The sequence below is a fragment of the Mugil cephalus genome, chromosome 16, assembly GCF_022458985.1.
Source record: "Mugil cephalus isolate CIBA_MC_2020 chromosome 16, CIBA_Mcephalus_1.1, whole genome shotgun sequence".
NCBI lineage: Eukaryota > Metazoa > Chordata > Actinopteri > Mugiliformes > Mugilidae > Mugil > Mugil cephalus.
In genome coordinates this window covers 19,577,344-19,595,215 of record NC_061785.1, presented here as the reverse complement: position 1 = coordinate 19,595,215, position 17,872 = coordinate 19,577,344, and the positions used below count along the sequence as shown (strand labels likewise).

The 17,872-nt window shown below is 42.3% G+C and overlaps 1 protein-coding gene and 1 long non-coding RNA gene across 8 annotated transcripts; both read left to right on the top strand.

Annotated features, from left to right (window-relative positions):
* Window positions 1-812: 812 nt before the first annotated feature.
* LOC125022684 lies at window positions 813-2,824 on the top strand. The gene is made up of 3 exons (XR_007114471.1): window positions 813-953; window positions 1,686-1,795; window positions 2,576-2,824. It is a non-coding gene; the product is annotated as an uncharacterized LOC125022684 (long non-coding RNA).
* A 1,990-nt stretch (window positions 2,825-4,814) lies between these two features.
* LOC125022752 (serine/threonine-protein kinase BRSK2-like) lies at window positions 4,815-17,836 on the top strand. Of its 7 annotated transcripts, none has more exons than XM_047609670.1 (19): window positions 4,815-6,195; window positions 6,286-6,380; window positions 6,572-6,657; window positions 6,919-7,059; window positions 7,235-7,351; window positions 7,516-7,549; window positions 8,089-8,157; window positions 8,261-8,407; window positions 9,180-9,211; window positions 9,339-9,503; window positions 10,389-10,486; window positions 11,050-11,203; window positions 11,324-11,384; window positions 12,951-13,581; window positions 13,794-13,842; window positions 13,974-14,097; window positions 14,397-14,650; window positions 14,751-14,840; window positions 15,041-15,193. In XM_047609670.1, exons 1-18 carry the CDS (start codon window positions 6,111-6,113, stop codon window positions 14,812-14,814), a joined length of 2,406 nt encoding a protein of 801 aa, XP_047465626.1. In that variant the 5' UTR covers window positions 4,815-6,110; the 3' UTR covers window positions 14,815-14,840; window positions 15,041-15,193. The 7 variants fall into 7 exon arrangements, with proteins under 7 accessions (XP_047465626.1, XP_047465625.1, XP_047465624.1 ...); XM_047609669.1 differs by having other exon boundaries at window positions 4,816-6,195; window positions 15,029-15,160; XM_047609668.1 differs by having other exon boundaries at window positions 4,819-6,195; window positions 14,440-14,650; window positions 15,041-17,836.
* Window positions 17,837-17,872: the final 36 nt, after the last annotated feature.

The following is a 17,872-nucleotide window of genomic DNA, read 5'->3' as shown; positions in this document are numbered from 1 at the left end:
ATGCTGTGTCATTACGAATGGGCTGTAACCATAGACACAAAAATTATGCATATAATATTTTGATCATGCAGGGAAACTCAAATCTTCATCTTGAGAAAAAACAATACTGGACTTTGAAGACTGTTAAATGTGCCTCATCAGTAGTTTTGCAACTACCACTGTTGCCCTTAAAGTTGGAATAAAATATTTTTGATAGACAACGATGTCACAAAATGTCATGAGCAACAGTGTTTTTTTTTTTGTTTTTTTTTTTTTTTGAAAGAGTAGTATATTTTACAGCCATTTGTCAATCCATGCCACATCCACATTTATTTTTACTTATAAAAGTCTAAATATTCTAGATTATTTCCAAAGCATCATCATTCCCACAGGCTTATTCAGTACTTACAGTTTTATTAGCTAAACAAATGCTACAACTCTCAGCTCAACCCCTTAAGCTAACAGTATAGTTGAATACAAATCCAGCAACCCTAGTCTCTTACCAAGAAAAAGCCCTCTGCCAGCTCCCCTGGAGTCACTATTTTACATGCATTAGGAGGCTTTTGTAATTCACAATGGCTGACTTAAAAGGTCAACCGTCTGCATATTCATTAGAAGAACATTAAAACAAAAAAAAGAAGGATGAAGGGATTTAAGAACAGTTAAACAGGTTGATTTGCATAAGTAGGACAAGTAATTAAAGTCCAAATTTCAAATAAAGTGCTCATAGACCGTTTCTTCTCCCTCATCATATCATACACGGTCACTGCCCCCCCTCCCCTCCCCTCCCCTCGCTCTCCCCCTCCCTTCCTCTAGTTGTCTCTTCCTCCATCTCAATCTGTCACCATACTTGACTATAGCTCCTGCAGCGGCACATACCTCCACAAACTCCAGCTCTCCTCTGTCAAAATGCCATACTGTAACGACGCTTTGCCAGCACCATGCCAGGTTATCAGAGAGGACGCTGACAAGTGGTGAGTTCTGACAGGAATGATTCTGAAAATGGGACTCTATCAGTAGTTGTTTTTGTTTTTTACTCCAGATCGTGTGACAGTTCACAAACAAAACATCCTTGTATATGTCCTCTAGGAAGATTTGTTCATTAACTGTGTTTGGGTTCCAGTTAAATGTAAATGGGTTCATATTAACTTGTCTTGTAAAAAAAAAAAAAAAAAAAAAAAACAACGGGGAAAACTGTTAGTAACTTTATGTAAATCATCATAGGAATATGTGTAATGCCATCTACACGTGGCCCCTTACAGTAACATAAACGTCTTGAGGGCTGAGAATAGACCTGAGGTTTAAAAGAACATGTATGACCTATTGCAGAAGACCGGCACATTCCAGGCTGCTGGTTCATGTTACACGCAAGAAGCCACAGATATTTAGCGCATGTCCACGTGCAGCAGTGATTAGTGCCAGTGGAGCCGCTGTCCAGATTACTCACTTGCTCTGCCATACTTCACTGAATGAAGATAAGAGCTGCAGTGGATGCCGCGCTGAATTAATCCCTTCGATGCACATGTCGATGTTGTATTTCGAGGTATTCCTATGTGCCTGCACGTTTCAGGGGAAGTCGCTTTCTAATGTGCTCATTTGTGTTTCAGGACTCCGTGTTTGCATAGTATTATTTGCACGAGGTGAACTGAAAACTTAAAGAGCAGAGGCTGGTAAGTCTGCTTGGTAAATGTGGCTTTGTGTTTCAGTGTCAAAGAGAAGGGAGTGGAGCACTGTAAAGATCTGATGGATGCCTTCCAGGCTTGTGTGAAAACCCTGTCTGAGGGATCATAACACATTATGAAATACAGCTTTTGACGTAAGTTCACACAGATGGCTATGAACTGTTAACACAAAAACACGTACAAGGTCACGACGTACGATCAGGCATTACATTATGACCACCAACAGGTGATGTGGATAACATTAACCATCTTGTGACAATTCAGTGTTCTGCTGGGAAACTTTCAGCTTTCCCCAGCAGGATGCAGCCTTTCACACACACACAAAAACAGCACATGGTGTTGACTTGGCCTCCAAATTCATTAGATCCCAAACTGATCAAGTACCATGCTCATTCTCTGATGAGCCACAACTGTTTAGGAGGCACAAGGGAGACCTACACAGTATTAGGAAGGTGGTCATAATGTTATGCCTGATTGGTCTACACTGAAGAATAGTAGTTAGAGTAGTATTTAGAGTTTCAAAGCTGTAAAACAGACCGTGAGTGGAGTTTACTATGTCTTATTTTTATTTTCACTTCAGTTTCAGTTTCAATCAGCAGATTGCCAATAATGAGTTCAGTCAGTAAGAAACTCCACTAGAAAGTCCAATAATATTGAGCTTAAAATAAAACTGAAGCAGGAAATTAGATTTAGAAACTACAAATCAGTATCCTGCTCCATTTACAACCTATAAATAACTGACTTACTGATGGGTGTTTGGGATTTTGTGTCAATAACTGGGTCAAATCCTGTCAAGCATTTGATGGATCTCTATAGAAAGCTTATTGTGGTTTAAATGACATACTGTGCCACGCGTTCTTTACCGGTCGATCCTGCCATATAACTTCCTTCGTCTTGTTTCTTTTTAACCACAGCTCCTTCACCTTCCCATCTACCTCCTTGCTCATTGCACTGGACTGAACCATTTGAAATCTGAGGATGGGGGTGATGATAATATATCACTTCTGAGAATAAATACTTCTGTGAATGTGTATTTTTTAATTTTTTATTATAAGCATTATTATTGAGGACTAGATTTGATCACTGGTTATTTATGCACTATATGTTTTATTTATATATATAAAATGTAACATTCAATAAATATAAATCTTGTTCATTTACAACGCATAGTCTATTGCTTTTCTGTTTAGCAGTCACAGATATCATTACATTAGGTTACATTAGTTATTAAATGCGCTGTCCGTTGGCACGTTTCTGGCTGAGCCGATGTTTCCAAGTGGAGTAGTTACTCTTAATAGAATTAAGAAGAAGAGCTTGTTAATCTCTGCTTAATCCTCACATTACTACCTGCACTGAGCAGTCTAATGTCACTTTTCCAGTCTGAGCTCTGGCTGTGAGTGCGGGGCCTGCGAGAATGCACGAAGATCTGGAAAGACCAGCTATTGTAGCATGATAAACAGGACTTGGGGAGACATTGCGATGTCCTACAGACAGGATTGACAAGGAGGAATCATCATTTTGGTTTCTGACAAACTTCATTCTGTTACAACAGCAATCACATAATCCCACAAAGACATACATTTTACACTCCATCTGTCTAATATGGGGACTTATCTGTTATTTTGTCTTAAGGCATGATTTATTTGTATTCTCCTGCAGGTTGTACCATTTACAGTCCTAATGTAGGCCTACTAAACACCCCCTTTTTAAAACCTCTAACATCAGAGCAAAACCGAGAGTAGCAGGATGTGCCTCTTTTTCGTTCTATTTCTGCACCATGATTGGAGACAAATCCTCCTGGCTGCGTGAAAATCAACCGGCGCAGATGAAGCGGAGCTTTGGGGAATTATCCACCCACACACAACATTTCAAATTGAGATTGTAGAGATTTTTCAAGGCACTTTACAGATGATGCGTTCAAATGTCCTACTTATCCTTTTTTATAAAACTGTCATCTCTGTGTGATTCACTGGAATTCAACAGTCCTCTGACGCTTCCTCTCCAGATGAGGATGTTTGTTGGGTCACACTTCTTCCGCTCATCATGACATATTTTTTAATGTGGGTGTCGGTGAAGTTTGAATGTCCCGGTCTGTGTTTTAGAAGCTTTATAGGATTTTTTTTCTCCCATTAACTGGAGACTAGTGACTGTGACAGAAACAACCTATGTGCTATGTGGCTTCAAAAAAAAGGAAATAGAGAGTGTACACAGAATGTCAGACACTGTATGTGGTTTTAACATGAATGCATTAAAATAAACAAACACGCTGTTTTTAGAACTGGTATTTGGACATGAACTAAGAAAAGCACAGCTACTAATTCATCTGTTCTACTTATGGCCCACTAAGCCATGACACAATACCAAGACTGTGAAACTGAAGCCGTTATTTGTCCGCCAATACTTTTATCATTTACTGGTGTGATTTTCCTTTCTTAGTGTCAACAGCTTATCAGCAAACCTTTAACTAAACGAACATACAATAATGAAAGTAATAGTTTGAAGACAGATCTTTCAACAAATAATTAATTTATCTATTCTTTAAAATTACTTGACAGGTAAGGCTCACTAAGATAATTAGGGGGGTTACAACTTTTTTTTCGAGAGAGAGAAAAGTCAAAAGCCCAACGTATTAAGTACACCAACTCTAATCCCCAGTCCTTCAATAATTCAATGTTTTCTTAAAGTACAAAACAAATGACCATTTATAATCTTCGACGCATTCTTGTAGCTGAAATCAAGCAATAGTATAAAATAAAATGACGATTGTCTTACCGATTAACAATATTAAAAAATTGTGTGCTATTATTATCATTATTATTATTATAAATAAACGAATTTATTTTCTACGCCACTGTATATTTCTCGTTGAGTATCATTATCTTGAATGGCAAATCATAATAATAATAAATTAAATAATAAAAAAAATGCACTAAAAACTTTAAGTACATATTTTTGATAACGCCTTTAAATTATAAGTGAGGAATCTGAAGTGGTACAAAAAGGGGAGGCATTTTAATATTTTAGCAATATTTCAATACGTTAAAATGAAAAATATTCAAGTAACTTTGGTTTACACTTCCTATGAAAATAACTCCGGGTGAAAATAAAAGGCCACCGCACGGAGCACCATGTTGTTGTGAACGCGGCGCAGCATCTTCCCAACCAGCCGCCGTCCCGTCCGCTGCCTCTGGCCATGTTTACCAATGTCTTTCATCACGGGAGAGAGAGGGAGGTGTCCGCTCGCTGCGGCTCCCAGCGAGCCCGGAGCTGAGGTGAATGCAGAGATAAGCTTATTTTGAGGAAGACGATCGGGAGGAGGAAGAGAAGAGGAGGGCGGGGGAGGAGGAGAGAGGATGGAGAGGGAGTGAGACCCGGATGCTGATGCGAGTGAGGCGAAGGAAGGAAGAGGGGAGAGAAAATATCGATTTACGGCAAGAAAACCGAAGGGAGTATAATACGAGGGGCCTCTACCCTGCGGGAAGTACGGCCAGGAGCGAGGAGTGGGGCCCGGCTGTTATTACAGCGGCTCCGTCCGCGGGTATCTTCGTTTTTTTCACCTGTGCATCCGCCGGTGAGGGAGGAGGACACGCCAAAGGAGAGACGAGAAGATGCTGTGATCGGGCTACTCGCAGGGATGTAGAGGCGGCGGAGGGACAGGGAGGGGGAGGACTACGCTACGCTAAAGATGGTTGTTTTGCGGGGTCGTCTTCCAGATAACACGAGAATGCGGCGGCCGTGTGATAAATCCGCGATGTCCAGAAACTTCGGGCGGTGTGGGTTTTTTTGACAGGCGCTGAAGCTACAGCTAGCCTCGCTGCTGTGTGGGAGAGCGGCGGCGGGGCTAAAATAGCATGTTGTTGCACCTGTAAAATAGGCCCGGCAGTCCGAATAACACCGATTTAATTCTCCGCCTGACGTATTGGACGTTTTTGTTCGTATAGTCATCCGGTGAACGGCTTAAATCTCCGCAGGAGAAAACCCGTTTCTTATTAGTCGCCATTTACAGTTAACGTCATACACGTAACAAGGTGTAAGTTGTACACATAAGCTAATGTACATAGGAAAACTCATTAGTTTGTCTTTAGCATAGTGGTCGGTATTTAAAGTAGCCTAACAAGTTAATGTCACCTGGTTTCTCTTGCTTTACTCTATCAATATTAAGCTTTTTATGTTAGATGTTTTCCGCCATGTTTACCGTGTTTTTACACTAAAATATTTAGCTCAATTTATCATCCGGGTGTTGTAAATCAAATCGCTCCATAAATAACATCAGAGTAGCAGTGAATTCAAAGGCAGTCCTTCTGAGTTTTAGCATCCATCCGACTTGTATCCCACAAAAAAAAAAAAAAAACAACAACCTCCTGTGTAAGCTGTACAATATCACAGTAATTGCAATAATCACAGTGCAGTAGTAGTACTAATTGTGTATTAGCCTCCAGTAAGAGCAGTATGAGTAAGGAACTGTCTCTGAGTCAGTCAGCTCAATATGTTGGGCCCTATCGACTGGAAAAGACTCTGGGGAAGGGACAGACAGGTGAGTACGAGATGCACGTTGCGAGTATAAAATGGTGAAAATAAAAGTTCCCTCTGTCCTTACGCCTCCACGTCTCATTCTGTGTGCCAGGACTTGTCAAACTGGGGGTCCACTGTATTACGGGTCAGAAGGTAGCGATCAAAATAGTCAACAGAGAGAAGCTGTCTGAGTCGGTCCTGATGAAGGTACAGTACGACGGCGCTGGCGCCGAAAACGACGCTAACTTTGTTTATAGCATGGTGTCTTAGGCTGTTCTCTGCCATCTGTATTAGCCCATTAACATCAGATGCTTCATAAATGACAGTTGACTGGCTTTTGTGCTCTGCTTCAGCGCCTTCTCCTCTTCCTGTCCCTTTAAACCCTTCTCTCTAAGCAGGTTGAGAGGGAGATTGCCATTCTGAAACTGATCGAGCATCCGCATGTGTTGAAGCTGCATGATGTTTACGAGAATAACAAATATCTGTGAGTTCCTTCTGGGCTCAGGAGCCATTCAGTCTGCATGGTTTTTGATCTGTGGTGTGTGATCGGTATAAATATTACACTTTTCGTCCCACTTTTTCTTCTCTGATTTACTCTGAAATGCCTTTGTTCTTTCTTGAGTAATAAAACCCTTTAATACTGTTAAGTAGATTGTCTGAAAGCAAGATAAATCTCGTTTTGATGCTCTTCAGAAGCTGTCACGTCTCTTAAAGATGACGGACCTTTTCCCCCGGCTGTCGACAGGTACCTGGTGTTGGAGCATGTGTCTGGAGGAGAGTTGTTCGACTACCTGGTGAAGAAGGGCCGGCTAACTCCGAAAGAGGCCAGGAAGTTCTTCAGGCAGATCATCTCTGCTTTGGATTTCTGCCACAGTCATTCCATCTGGTTGGTTTTTAGCACAGAGCAGCGTATCGTAGACCGTAGTCCGGGTCACACAGTCAGTGGAAATCTGATGTAATAAATGAGTGGAAAATCTTGAATAACATTCAATAACATTTGTCTAAAGTAAAATACCATAAATCGTACCACGGCGTGAGTAGTGTTTGTTGTATTTGTGCAGTCACAGAGACCTGAAGCCGGAAAACTTGCTCCTGGATGAAAAGAACAACATCCGTATTGCAGACTTTGGCATGGCCTCCCTACAGGTGGGGGACAGCCTGTTAGAAACCAGCTGTGGGTGAGTTCATAAATAATCAGGACACTCGTAATTTACATTTTTATTTCGGTAACTTGCAATGTGAATCTATGCTTTTCATGTAATACAGCGCGTAGTGCTTGCTCGCACTATTTCCACTGCTGTTTTTTATGAACATAATCATGTACATTTATCTTCCTTTGCAGATCGCCACATTATGCTTGTCCTGAAGTTATAAGGGTATGTTTATAAATTGTTTGAACATACAAATGATTACAAGACAGGAAAAAAACCTTATTTTATTTTCACTCATCTATTTTTGTTGTTTTTACTTGTTTTTTCCATGGCATCCATCATAAATACCATGTAATAATAATTCATTACAAAAATATTGTTGTGTTACATGAGCTGAATTCTTATCAAAGACATCACAAGTGATGTTAAAAACACACACAAAAAAATACTATAAAAGCAGGCCCATAATGGCTTATTGAACCTCCCACTGTGCTGTTTTATGAAAGCTCATCTTTAGTAAAGAGTGGATCTTTAGGGCAGCAAGAAGATTATTCAGTTCTATCAATGAAAAGATGGTTTCACAGTCTTATGGAGCGAGTTCGACTAAGTACTGGATTAAAATGGATTACAGCATTTTTTTTATTTTTTTGACAGAGATATAGTCCGCCTCAAAATGATCTTAGCAAATGCTGCTAATTATTGTGATTCACTTGTGAGTTCGGATAGTCTGGTGAAGGGATTCATGGGGAGTTTGTGTTTCGCAGGGAGAGAAATACGACGGGCGGCGAGCAGATGTGTGGAGCTGTGGGGTCATTCTGTTTGCTCTTCTGGTGGTAAGTAGTTTACTCGCCGTTTTCCCTTTTCAAAGTGCCCCCTCGCGGATCTGCAACTCATGCTCCCTTGTTTGTTTACTTTCTTCCCTCTGTCCCCAAACAGGGTGCCCTGCCTTTTGACCACGACAACTTACGTCAGCTCCTGGAAAAGGTGAAGAGCGGCGTGTTCCACATGCCACACTTCATCCCCCCGGACTGCCAGTCGCTGCTCAAGGGCATGATCGAGGTCAACCCTGAAAAGAGACTCACGGTACGAGACAGCTCACAGCAAGTCCTGTTCACATCTACGCTAAACTGTTGTCCACCCCGCACGGAAAATTCCATCTCCTTCGTTAACATTTTCTCTTCTCGATTACGTAAAGTAGAGACACTGTTGCATTTTACTTTGGGTTGATTCCATTATAAGCGTTTTAGGTGCATCTACACCAGGATTTAATGTTTTTCATTATATTAAATCATAGAAGAACATATATGTTTTTAAGGTCATATTTGAGAAAGGGCTGAACGATTTGGGTAAAATACATAATCACAAATTCATGGACACACTTAATTCCGTTGCTTGATGTTAATTTAAAAATTATAGTTGATCATTTCCTCATGAGAAACCATGGAAACATTAACAGCTTCATGTACAAATGTAAGGATGAGAACTGGAAAACACGTTTTCCTTTAAGCCTGTATTTATTACACATTCTGTAATCATCATATTACACAAAGTGCTAATAAATAATAAGAGATAATTGGGTCTGCATAAACTATAGTCCTAATTTGAGTTTCATAAATTTGACACATTACTTCAATTACATTTTGCCAGACCATTTAGTTGCGCACGATTATTTTGTAATTCTTCTAAAAAACAACTCTGCAAGTTGTCGTTTTAATATGTAGTACTCAGCTGAGTTGGAATATGCAAAAAAAAAAGATCTGGTGTGAAGTGTTTACACAGCATTGCTCTGTGGCCATGTGGCAGTTAACAGACTGCATAAACTAATGGCCCCATCTGCCCTGTCACCCCCTTACAGCTAGAGGCCATCCAGAAACACGCCTGGTATCTGTGAGTATGCGTTCGTTTTCACGTACTCGACTGCTGAAGTGAATGGTGTTTAGTCACATGCACTTCGTCACATTTGTATATTGTCCGTGTTTCATGCGTGCGCCACGTGTTCCGCCTTGACTCCTAGGGGTGGTCGTAATGAGCCGTGTCCTGAGCAGCCTCCTCCCAGGCGAGTGTGTGTGAGGCGGATCTTGTCCCTGACTGAGCTGGACCCAGATGTGTTGGACAGCATGCACTCGCTGGGCTGTTTCCGAGACAGAGGGAAGCTCACACGTGACTTGCAGTGTGAAGAGTAAGGAATATGTAGACGATTATCTTCATTGCTGGACTGTTCATTGAACGACTGGATAAACTGAACACTTGGCGAACGTAAAATACAATGCAATGGACGTGAAACATGATAGAAATAATTATCCTTGTATCTTTAATACTTTTCAAATCAACATTTCAAACTGAAATGAAATTTGCAATTTTAAAAACAGACGCATAGTAAAAAATTAATAATAAATAAAAACAGTAAAACAGACAAACAACGTACACGCCTCAGTTAAAACAGCGAAGTGCAAGAATAAAAACTGTGATTTGCTCAAAGTAAGTATTTTACCCGTGTGCTGAGTCAGTTTGACAAACCTCGCTTCACTTAAGGCTTAAACATGACAGACTGTAGCCTCACACTCCGTCCAACTTTGAGGACAACATCCTCTAGAAGAAACCGCAGTGACGACGGGCTTTTATGCCCTTCTCAAAAACGTAACCTAGCCCAAAGTAATGTCACCATCATTCGCTTCTCCTATGGTAAAATGACCATTTGTTACGTGACGTACTTGCTGCGTGATGCGCTTGCTTGTTTGTATTCTGCCTTTGCAGGATCAGTCACTGAATGTACAGTGGAATGAAACGTAATATAGAAATGCTTAATCATACAGCTTTGAGTTGAGGTGCACAGGTTACAGTTCTGTTCCCTTTTGTTCCAGCCTCTGTCAAATACACATGATCTGTTAAATTGGGTCTGTAAATGTACAGATATTGAAATTTTGTGTCATTAACTTGTTAGAAGTCATGATTTTTTCTCTTTGGTGAGGTAACCGATCACAATCTGTAGTTTCAGTTTTTTACCTTTACCGTTATGTTTTTAGTCTAGCACCTCTACCAGTAACTTTCTTTCTATTTGTATCAGAGAAAACCAGGAGAAGATGATCTACTACCTACTTCTAGACAGGAAAGAGCGCTACCCCAGCTATGAGGATGAGGACCTGCCTCCGCGCAATGACGTAGGTCAGTCTTTAGAGGGCAGGAGGGATCCACTCACGGGACGGAGCTGCTTTTATCTGCCTCGGCCTCTGAGAAGCAAATGTAAAACATACATGTGCTCATTGCCTCTGCCAATAAATCTGAGATTACATACAGACAGAGGTCATATTTGCAAATTTTATTTTGCATACTCATAACACACTCTGCGGGATATTTGTCAGATTTCTTAATGGGACAGAGTGCAGCCATTCTGCCACTTCAAATGAGGCCTCGTTTATCACAGTCACAGATGGTGCACTGAGTGAAAGGCCTGTGGAAAAATAGCATTTACCATGATCACCCTTTTCAGAAGTACAAGACACAAAATAAATGCACAATGAAGATGATTAAGATCCAGACACATCCTTAGCAACAGTGTTTGTTAGGAATGTGTTACAGCGCTTTGAGACAAAAAGCCGCCCACCAGTTTGTGAGCGGTCTCATTGTGTGAGACAATCTATCATGCAATGTTAATGAAATGTGTCTTTAGTGCATCTGTTACGCCGTTCAAGGGAAATTTGTAAGACGTTTATGGCGGTGTTTCTCAGCAGACCCTCCGCGAAAGCGCGTTGACTCTCCCATGCTGACGCGCCACGGCCGCTGTCGTCCCGAGAGGAAAAGCCTGGAGGTGCTGAGTGTTACCGAACAGGGGTCCCCTACCCCGCCTCGCAGGGCCCTGGACACAGCTGCACACAGCCAGAGGTACGGTGTGTTATTCTCACACATGCAGAGTACATACCCTCTAAACAGTCCACATCAAGAACTCGTCCTTCCACGGTGTCTTGTTGGTTACAGTCTTTTAAGCATTTGTCTCTGTTTCAGGTCTCGCTCAGTCAGCGGAGCCTCTACTGGCCTCTCCTCCAGCCCTCTCAGCAGTCCCAGGGTAAGAGTCTGTTAGAAGACCGATAATAAGTGTTCACACCATAGACTGTATAAGTATGGACAACGTCTCGCCACTCCTTTGCGCTGGCCAAACTAACGCTATTTTCCCGGGGACACGGGCGACACCATCTTGCGACTCCGGAGGTCCGAGAGTGGAGCAAAGTTATCACACACATCTGCCAGAGTCACTCACGTTTACGTTTAATTAATAATACACTCTACCTCCACCGGTTACAAAGAAATGTTGAATTATACACTGTAGTTGTTTTAAATGTTTTTTTACAATCTCACGGCCTCATCGGATGACATTAAGGAAGGGTTGGCATGGCAACTGGTCGTCAACATTATGCCACATCCTGTTTTTCAAAACAGTTAACATAAAAAAACTTATCCAAAAGATTGACACGTGAGTATGCATCATCATTATGTTAACTACCTAAAATGACTGAGCCATCTTTGAAAAAAAGTGACTTTTTGTATATTTTAGTGTCTTAGTTCGGCGCAGAGTGCCGTCCACTAACAGGGAGGAGGTGGAGCTTGTGACCTATACAGCAGCTAGTCACTAGTCTGGAGCTCGACTTGCTTTGTTCTGTCGTCCATCTTTATACGGTCTATGCTGTACACAGTCTTACTGTTTTTGAACCTCACACAAACATGCATTATAATGTACAGATTTTAAATGAGCGCTACACACAGACGAATGAATATATTCTAATATATAACAGTCATGCACTAAATCTACATTTGTTTTCACTAGTGTAGTTCTAAGCTATATTGTTGAATATGTGTGCGACTGTGAAAATATTATTGACATTAAGATATTACACAGACTGTCCAGTAAATCAGGATTGTATGTATCTATGTATCTATTTTCAGGGGTATTTCACTGTATTTTTATGTTGTATTTTTAAAAGCCTACATAGACACGTGCCTACATTTTCACATGTTTATTGATTGACTAATTTTATGACAAAACAAATGTTTGATGATGTCAGCTGCCCCTACGGATTAAAAAAAAAAAGGAACCACTCTTTACAGACGCCAAAAATATCTACCTATCAATCTCCTAAATCATTTGTACACATCACTTCCTCAAATTAACTGTCATCCGAGGGGAAGTTTGCACATTTGTCTGTCTTCATGTCACTTCTTTTTTCTTGTCTGTGCACGAACTAGTCGTACTGCAAGTTGTTTAGAATATTTAACGTGATAGTACTGAATTTGTTAACCTCAAAGCCTATGTGGAGGGAAATCCTAATAGCCAGCAGTTAGTCCACAGTAAAACCTTCACTGCCACTGTCCTCTGTCACCACATTCTTAACCCTGTCACTACCACTGCTGTCACTAAACCCTCACTTGCATAAAATAGTGAGAGATGTTACTGTTACTTACAATAGGCCAAAGGTAAAGCATTAGTAGATTTGAATTTTGCACTTTCACTGCTCATAAGATGCACTCTTCTGTCATTAAGCATGATATTCATTTCCATCCTTTCTCCATGTTCCATCCCTTCTCTTTCTTGTTTTCCATTTCTCCAACCCCCTCACCCCACAAACCCGTACCCCAGTCCTATCAGAGCCCCGTCTTCACTTTCAGCCAATCAGATGTCACCTCTGCCACCGCTTCCCCCCTCACAAAGGAGTCCAAGCAGGGAGGCATCACTACTCCTCGCTCCGCACGGGCTCATGACAAGCCCAAAGCTCCCCCCAACCCAAAGACCCAGACCTTACCCACCAAGGGACCTGCTGACCGACCCCATCTGCAGCCCATCAAATCCCTGCCTCTGCACAACCCATCCTCCCGCTCGCCCTCCCCTTCCCCACTGCTGTCACCCATCCCTCGTTTCTTCTTCCCCTCGTCCTCTGTCCTAAAGTCAGTGACTAAGAGCTTCTACCCAAACTCTGCCCACTCTGTGCCGCAGGTCACTCCCCAGGGCTCTCCGTTGCCCACACCCTTGGGCACCCCTGTCCACCACCCTCACCACCCTTCCTCCACCCCGCCCTCCTCCTCCTCGTCCTCGTCCTCCTCGCGGGCGGAGGGAGGGGGAGGGGTGGGCTCGCTCTCGCTGACTCCGCCCTCCAGCCCGGGAGGGGGAAGCGGCATGGCGGCCAGCAGCTCGGCCCACTGGAGGACCCGCCTCAATTCGTTCAAGAACAACCTGCTGGGCTCGCCGCGGTTCCACCGCCGCAAATTACAAGGTGTGTTCCTTGCGTTCAAATAATATCGTGAGTGAGTTGTGTTTTGACTGCAACGGTGTGGAACAACCACTTTGAAAAGGTGTCTTTCATTTTCTCTTTTCAGCGTACAGTGTTACAAACCTCAATGTCTCTAATGAGGATTATATCTTTTCTGTGTTGAAATGGCTACATTTAATATGGCACACATGTATTAATAGTGATTTGTCTGTCAGTTCCCACTTCAGAAGACATGTCCAGTCTAACACCAGAATCCAGTCCTGAGTAAGTCACACTCCTTAAAATAGTTGATCACAGAGTGTTACCCGTTTTGTGGTTATAACGCTGTGTTGCGTGTTCCCTTACGGTTCCCTGTAAATGCTTAGACTGCGTATATATTTTTGTCCGGTTACCAGGCTGGCTAAGAAGTCATGGTTTGGGAATTTCATCGGCTTGGAGAAAGAGGAGCAGATCTTTGTGGTGATCAGAGACAAACCTCTGAGTTCTGTCAAAGCCGACATTGTCCACGCTTTCCTGTCTGTGAGTATCCGATGCTGTCTGCCATTCACGCCTCTCTCTCTGTCTGAGCTCCTTTGTAGAAAGCATGGCTCTCACTGGCAAAGCTGCACTGAGTTCACTCCCATACTCTGCACACTTCATTTCTGTCATTATCTCAGTTTTCTTATTATTTGATCTTTATTTAATCCTGCTCACTCGTGGCACGTAGGTGGATCACTTTGCTTTCACCAATGGCTCACTCTTTCTCTCTCCTCTCCTCACCCTCACCCTTTGTCTCCCTATACTCACGTTGGCCCCCCACACCTCTCCCGCCTCGTAAGTCTGTCGGTCTCTCTGCTTCTTCTCTGTCTCCCCACCACGCAGATCCCGTCCCTCAGTCACAGCGTCCTCTCCCAGACCAGCTTCCGGGCCGAGTACAAGTCCTCCGGCGGCCCCTCCGTCTTCCAGAAGCCCGTCAAGTTCCAGGTGGACATTGCCTTTTCCGAGGGCGAGAGGGAGCGGGACAGGGACCGGACCGAGAGGGAGGGCAGGAGGGAGACAGGAATCTACAGCGTGACGTTCACCCTCATATCAGGTAAGCGTGGCTTTTGTTAAAATATGTGTTTGCGCACGGAAAACGTGGCTGAGAGTCAGGTGTGCAGCGTGACATGCGCATGACATTGTTGCATCTCCAGGTCCGAGTCGCAGGTTCCGGCGAGTGGTGGAAACGATTCAAGCTCAGCTTCTCAGCTCTCATGATCAGCCATTGGTGCAAGCCCTATCTGGTAAGACTGCTTAGACACACTTGTCCACACACTAATGAAAAAAGGAAAGAAAGAAAGGAGAAACAAAAGTGCATAATGCTCATTTTTAGGCTCCCCCCATATTTAGTCCCTCCCATATTTCTGGTCCTGACCTATGTGCGACTGTAGCCTGTTTACATTTAAAGTGACTTTCCTGTCCTCCTCTCCTGATCCCTTCCCAGATGAGAAGAACGGCCGGCCCCACGGGACCCCCACCCGCCAAAACTCGAGGCGCTCTGAGGGTGGGGGCGACAGGTGCGAGTGGGGCGACCGAGCAGATGGCGGAGGCATAGGAGGCAGCGGGGGAGTTCTGCAGCGCAGAGGCTCGGCAAAAGAGAGAACCCGACTGCTGTCCTCCAACGGAACCCAGTCCCAACCGTAGGAAAAGGAAGTGAGGCCACACAGCAGGAGGTTTGAACTACACCAGAAAGACAGAAGACAGTCTAACTTCATCTCCAAGTATCCCTGCAAGCCATGAGCAACTCCTATTCTTCCGCGAATAAGTTATTGAAGGTGCTTGACCATAGCGAGGATCGAGCCTTTTCCCCATCATGCGTTTTATTTACGACCCGGCATTTTCTCGATCTTTCGGATCACCTGGATTCCTTCCCTTAAATGAGAAAGAAGTGTTAAGGAACCACCCTTTAATGAAAAAAAAAAATAACATGTGAATGAGCAGTTCGGTCTCCATCATAGATGCAGCTTCACACAACAAACTAGGAATTTTGAAGTGCTAATGTGCATGCCAGTTAGCAAATCAGCCTGCTCCAGGATGCTGACACGATCAGATAGGCTAGTCTACCATATCATTGTAATACAATACCTGACACCAAAAACAAATATTAGTCTTGTGACCGTCCTCAAGATTACTTTTAAAATTAACCAGTATCACTTATCAAGCAACATGCAGTCCATACTGAAACATAAACGCATCTCAAAAGAAGAACCATAAAGAGGCAGCAGCCTGCGACCACCTCAGTGAGTGGCAAAGAATTTAAGAATAAAAGGTCCTGTTTTTCTCAGGAGAAACTAGCGTCTTCTCCTGAGGCAAAGAAAACCAACAAAGTAAGCTAAGTAAGTGAATGTGAAAAAAAAAAATAATATTTTTTTATTTAGTTATTATTTGTGTTTACATGTTTCTTTCGAGGATGTCAGTAGCACCGTGATCGCAGTAAAGACAACAACTAAAACACTAACAGTGTTTGACGGGGGAAGCGGACCAGTTGCTTTTTGGGAGGCGTTCATTTATTTAACGTTTAATGTTTTGATTCTTTTGTATTTCCTTTTTACTCAGAGACGATATGATGAAACAATGCATCAGAGAATTTTGCATTGGACCTTTTGTTGCTCTGGAGAAATGTGTTTTTGATTTGAACAGAAATATGAACATTATTATATGAAGAAAAAAACGACGACAACGACAACAAGAAAAAAAAAACACTATGCGTGAGTAGTTCCATGAACCTCATCACAGCTATTTGTGCCCAGATTGAATGAGAAGAGCATCCCCGGCCTTTGGATCAAACAGAAACCACCTTCCTCGTCACGCTTGTCTCCTGTTGCCATAGTATTCACGTACTGACATGTAACAAAATAAAACTAAAAAGAAAACACTCGAAGTAATGGACGTTTTCATAATGCCAGACTTAAAAGGCTTGACGGTGTTGACCCCTCGTCGAGAAGGACTCGAAACCCGGGAAGCGAGCAGATTCTCCTAACCCCACTCTCCTCATTTCAGTGTTCACAACAAGCCAAGTAGTCCATCACCGCACCCACGCTCATCACCGAGAGTCGCACCATTCTGCAAGCAGACGTAGCAACTCGGACAGTCACGTATTACTCCAGTACTCTGTCAGACTAGTCGATGTTCATCACCAGTCTTCCATGCAGCACGATATGCAACAAAAGTACAGAATGCTTTCAGAGAGACACGCACAGTGCAGCGCTGCAGTTCTATTTATTTTAACTGCATTTTTGTGTATTTCTCCACTCTATCCGCAAATCTATTTATTCATTATTTATTTATTTTTATTTATTTGATTATGTCATGTATTTGTTTACAAATGAGATTCCATGCCAACAAAAATGTATCATTATCATATCCAAGAAGCCTTTTCTATATTATTTCTTTTTTTTATTTTTTTGAGCACCTCTTTTCACTCAAAAGAACGACATTGATAGCAGTGCTGACAAGTTGCTCTCATCTTACGTCAGATCTCATGTCTCTTTAAATTTTACCTGTCTCTGCTAAGTGGAATCTATGCGTGAGACGGGCGGATGAGCTGAAAACTTGGCGGCAGATGCATTTTGAGCTGATCACGTACGGAAATGTCGACTGATCCAGTAATATTACATCGAGCAAAACGCTAACTGGGGTATAATTTCTCTCTCACACATTGAATGCTTGCCAATTCGCTACACCTCTTGCTTTTATGCCTTGTCCCTTTGACCTGTCTGCCTTTTCACCTCTGTCGTGTAGTCATCATCACAGGACAAAACTGTACGAAGTCGTTTGCCTCACTGTCCATACACACCTTATGATTGCTCACCGTCTTTCACGTCACCTTCACTTTCATTGACCCAACTATGGCTAAGATTGTAAACTATTCTCCATTCATAAGGGTCAGTAGAATAAGGTGTTTAAAAAATGAAATGTCTGTATCATAATTTAAATATAAAAAGTGCACTATTATAACTATTGCCTGTGATAAAAAAAAAGAACAATTATGATTGAATTGATGGTTAAAATAAAGAGAGATCCACCTTATTGTTATGGTTACAATAATAAACCCAAAATTCATATGTGTGTCTATTCAGTTTCTGGGGTAAAATTATGTCTGTGTTTGTTTGTTTTTTGTTTTTTTTTTGCACAAATTTTGCACAGGCTTAAAATAATTGCACCATCTGGGTGCATTATTGTGAACATTATTTGTATGTGCTGTAGTGTCAAATAACATAAAAATAATAATGAGAACCTACTAATGGTCATTACTGTCCAGGTAAAAGATTCAAAT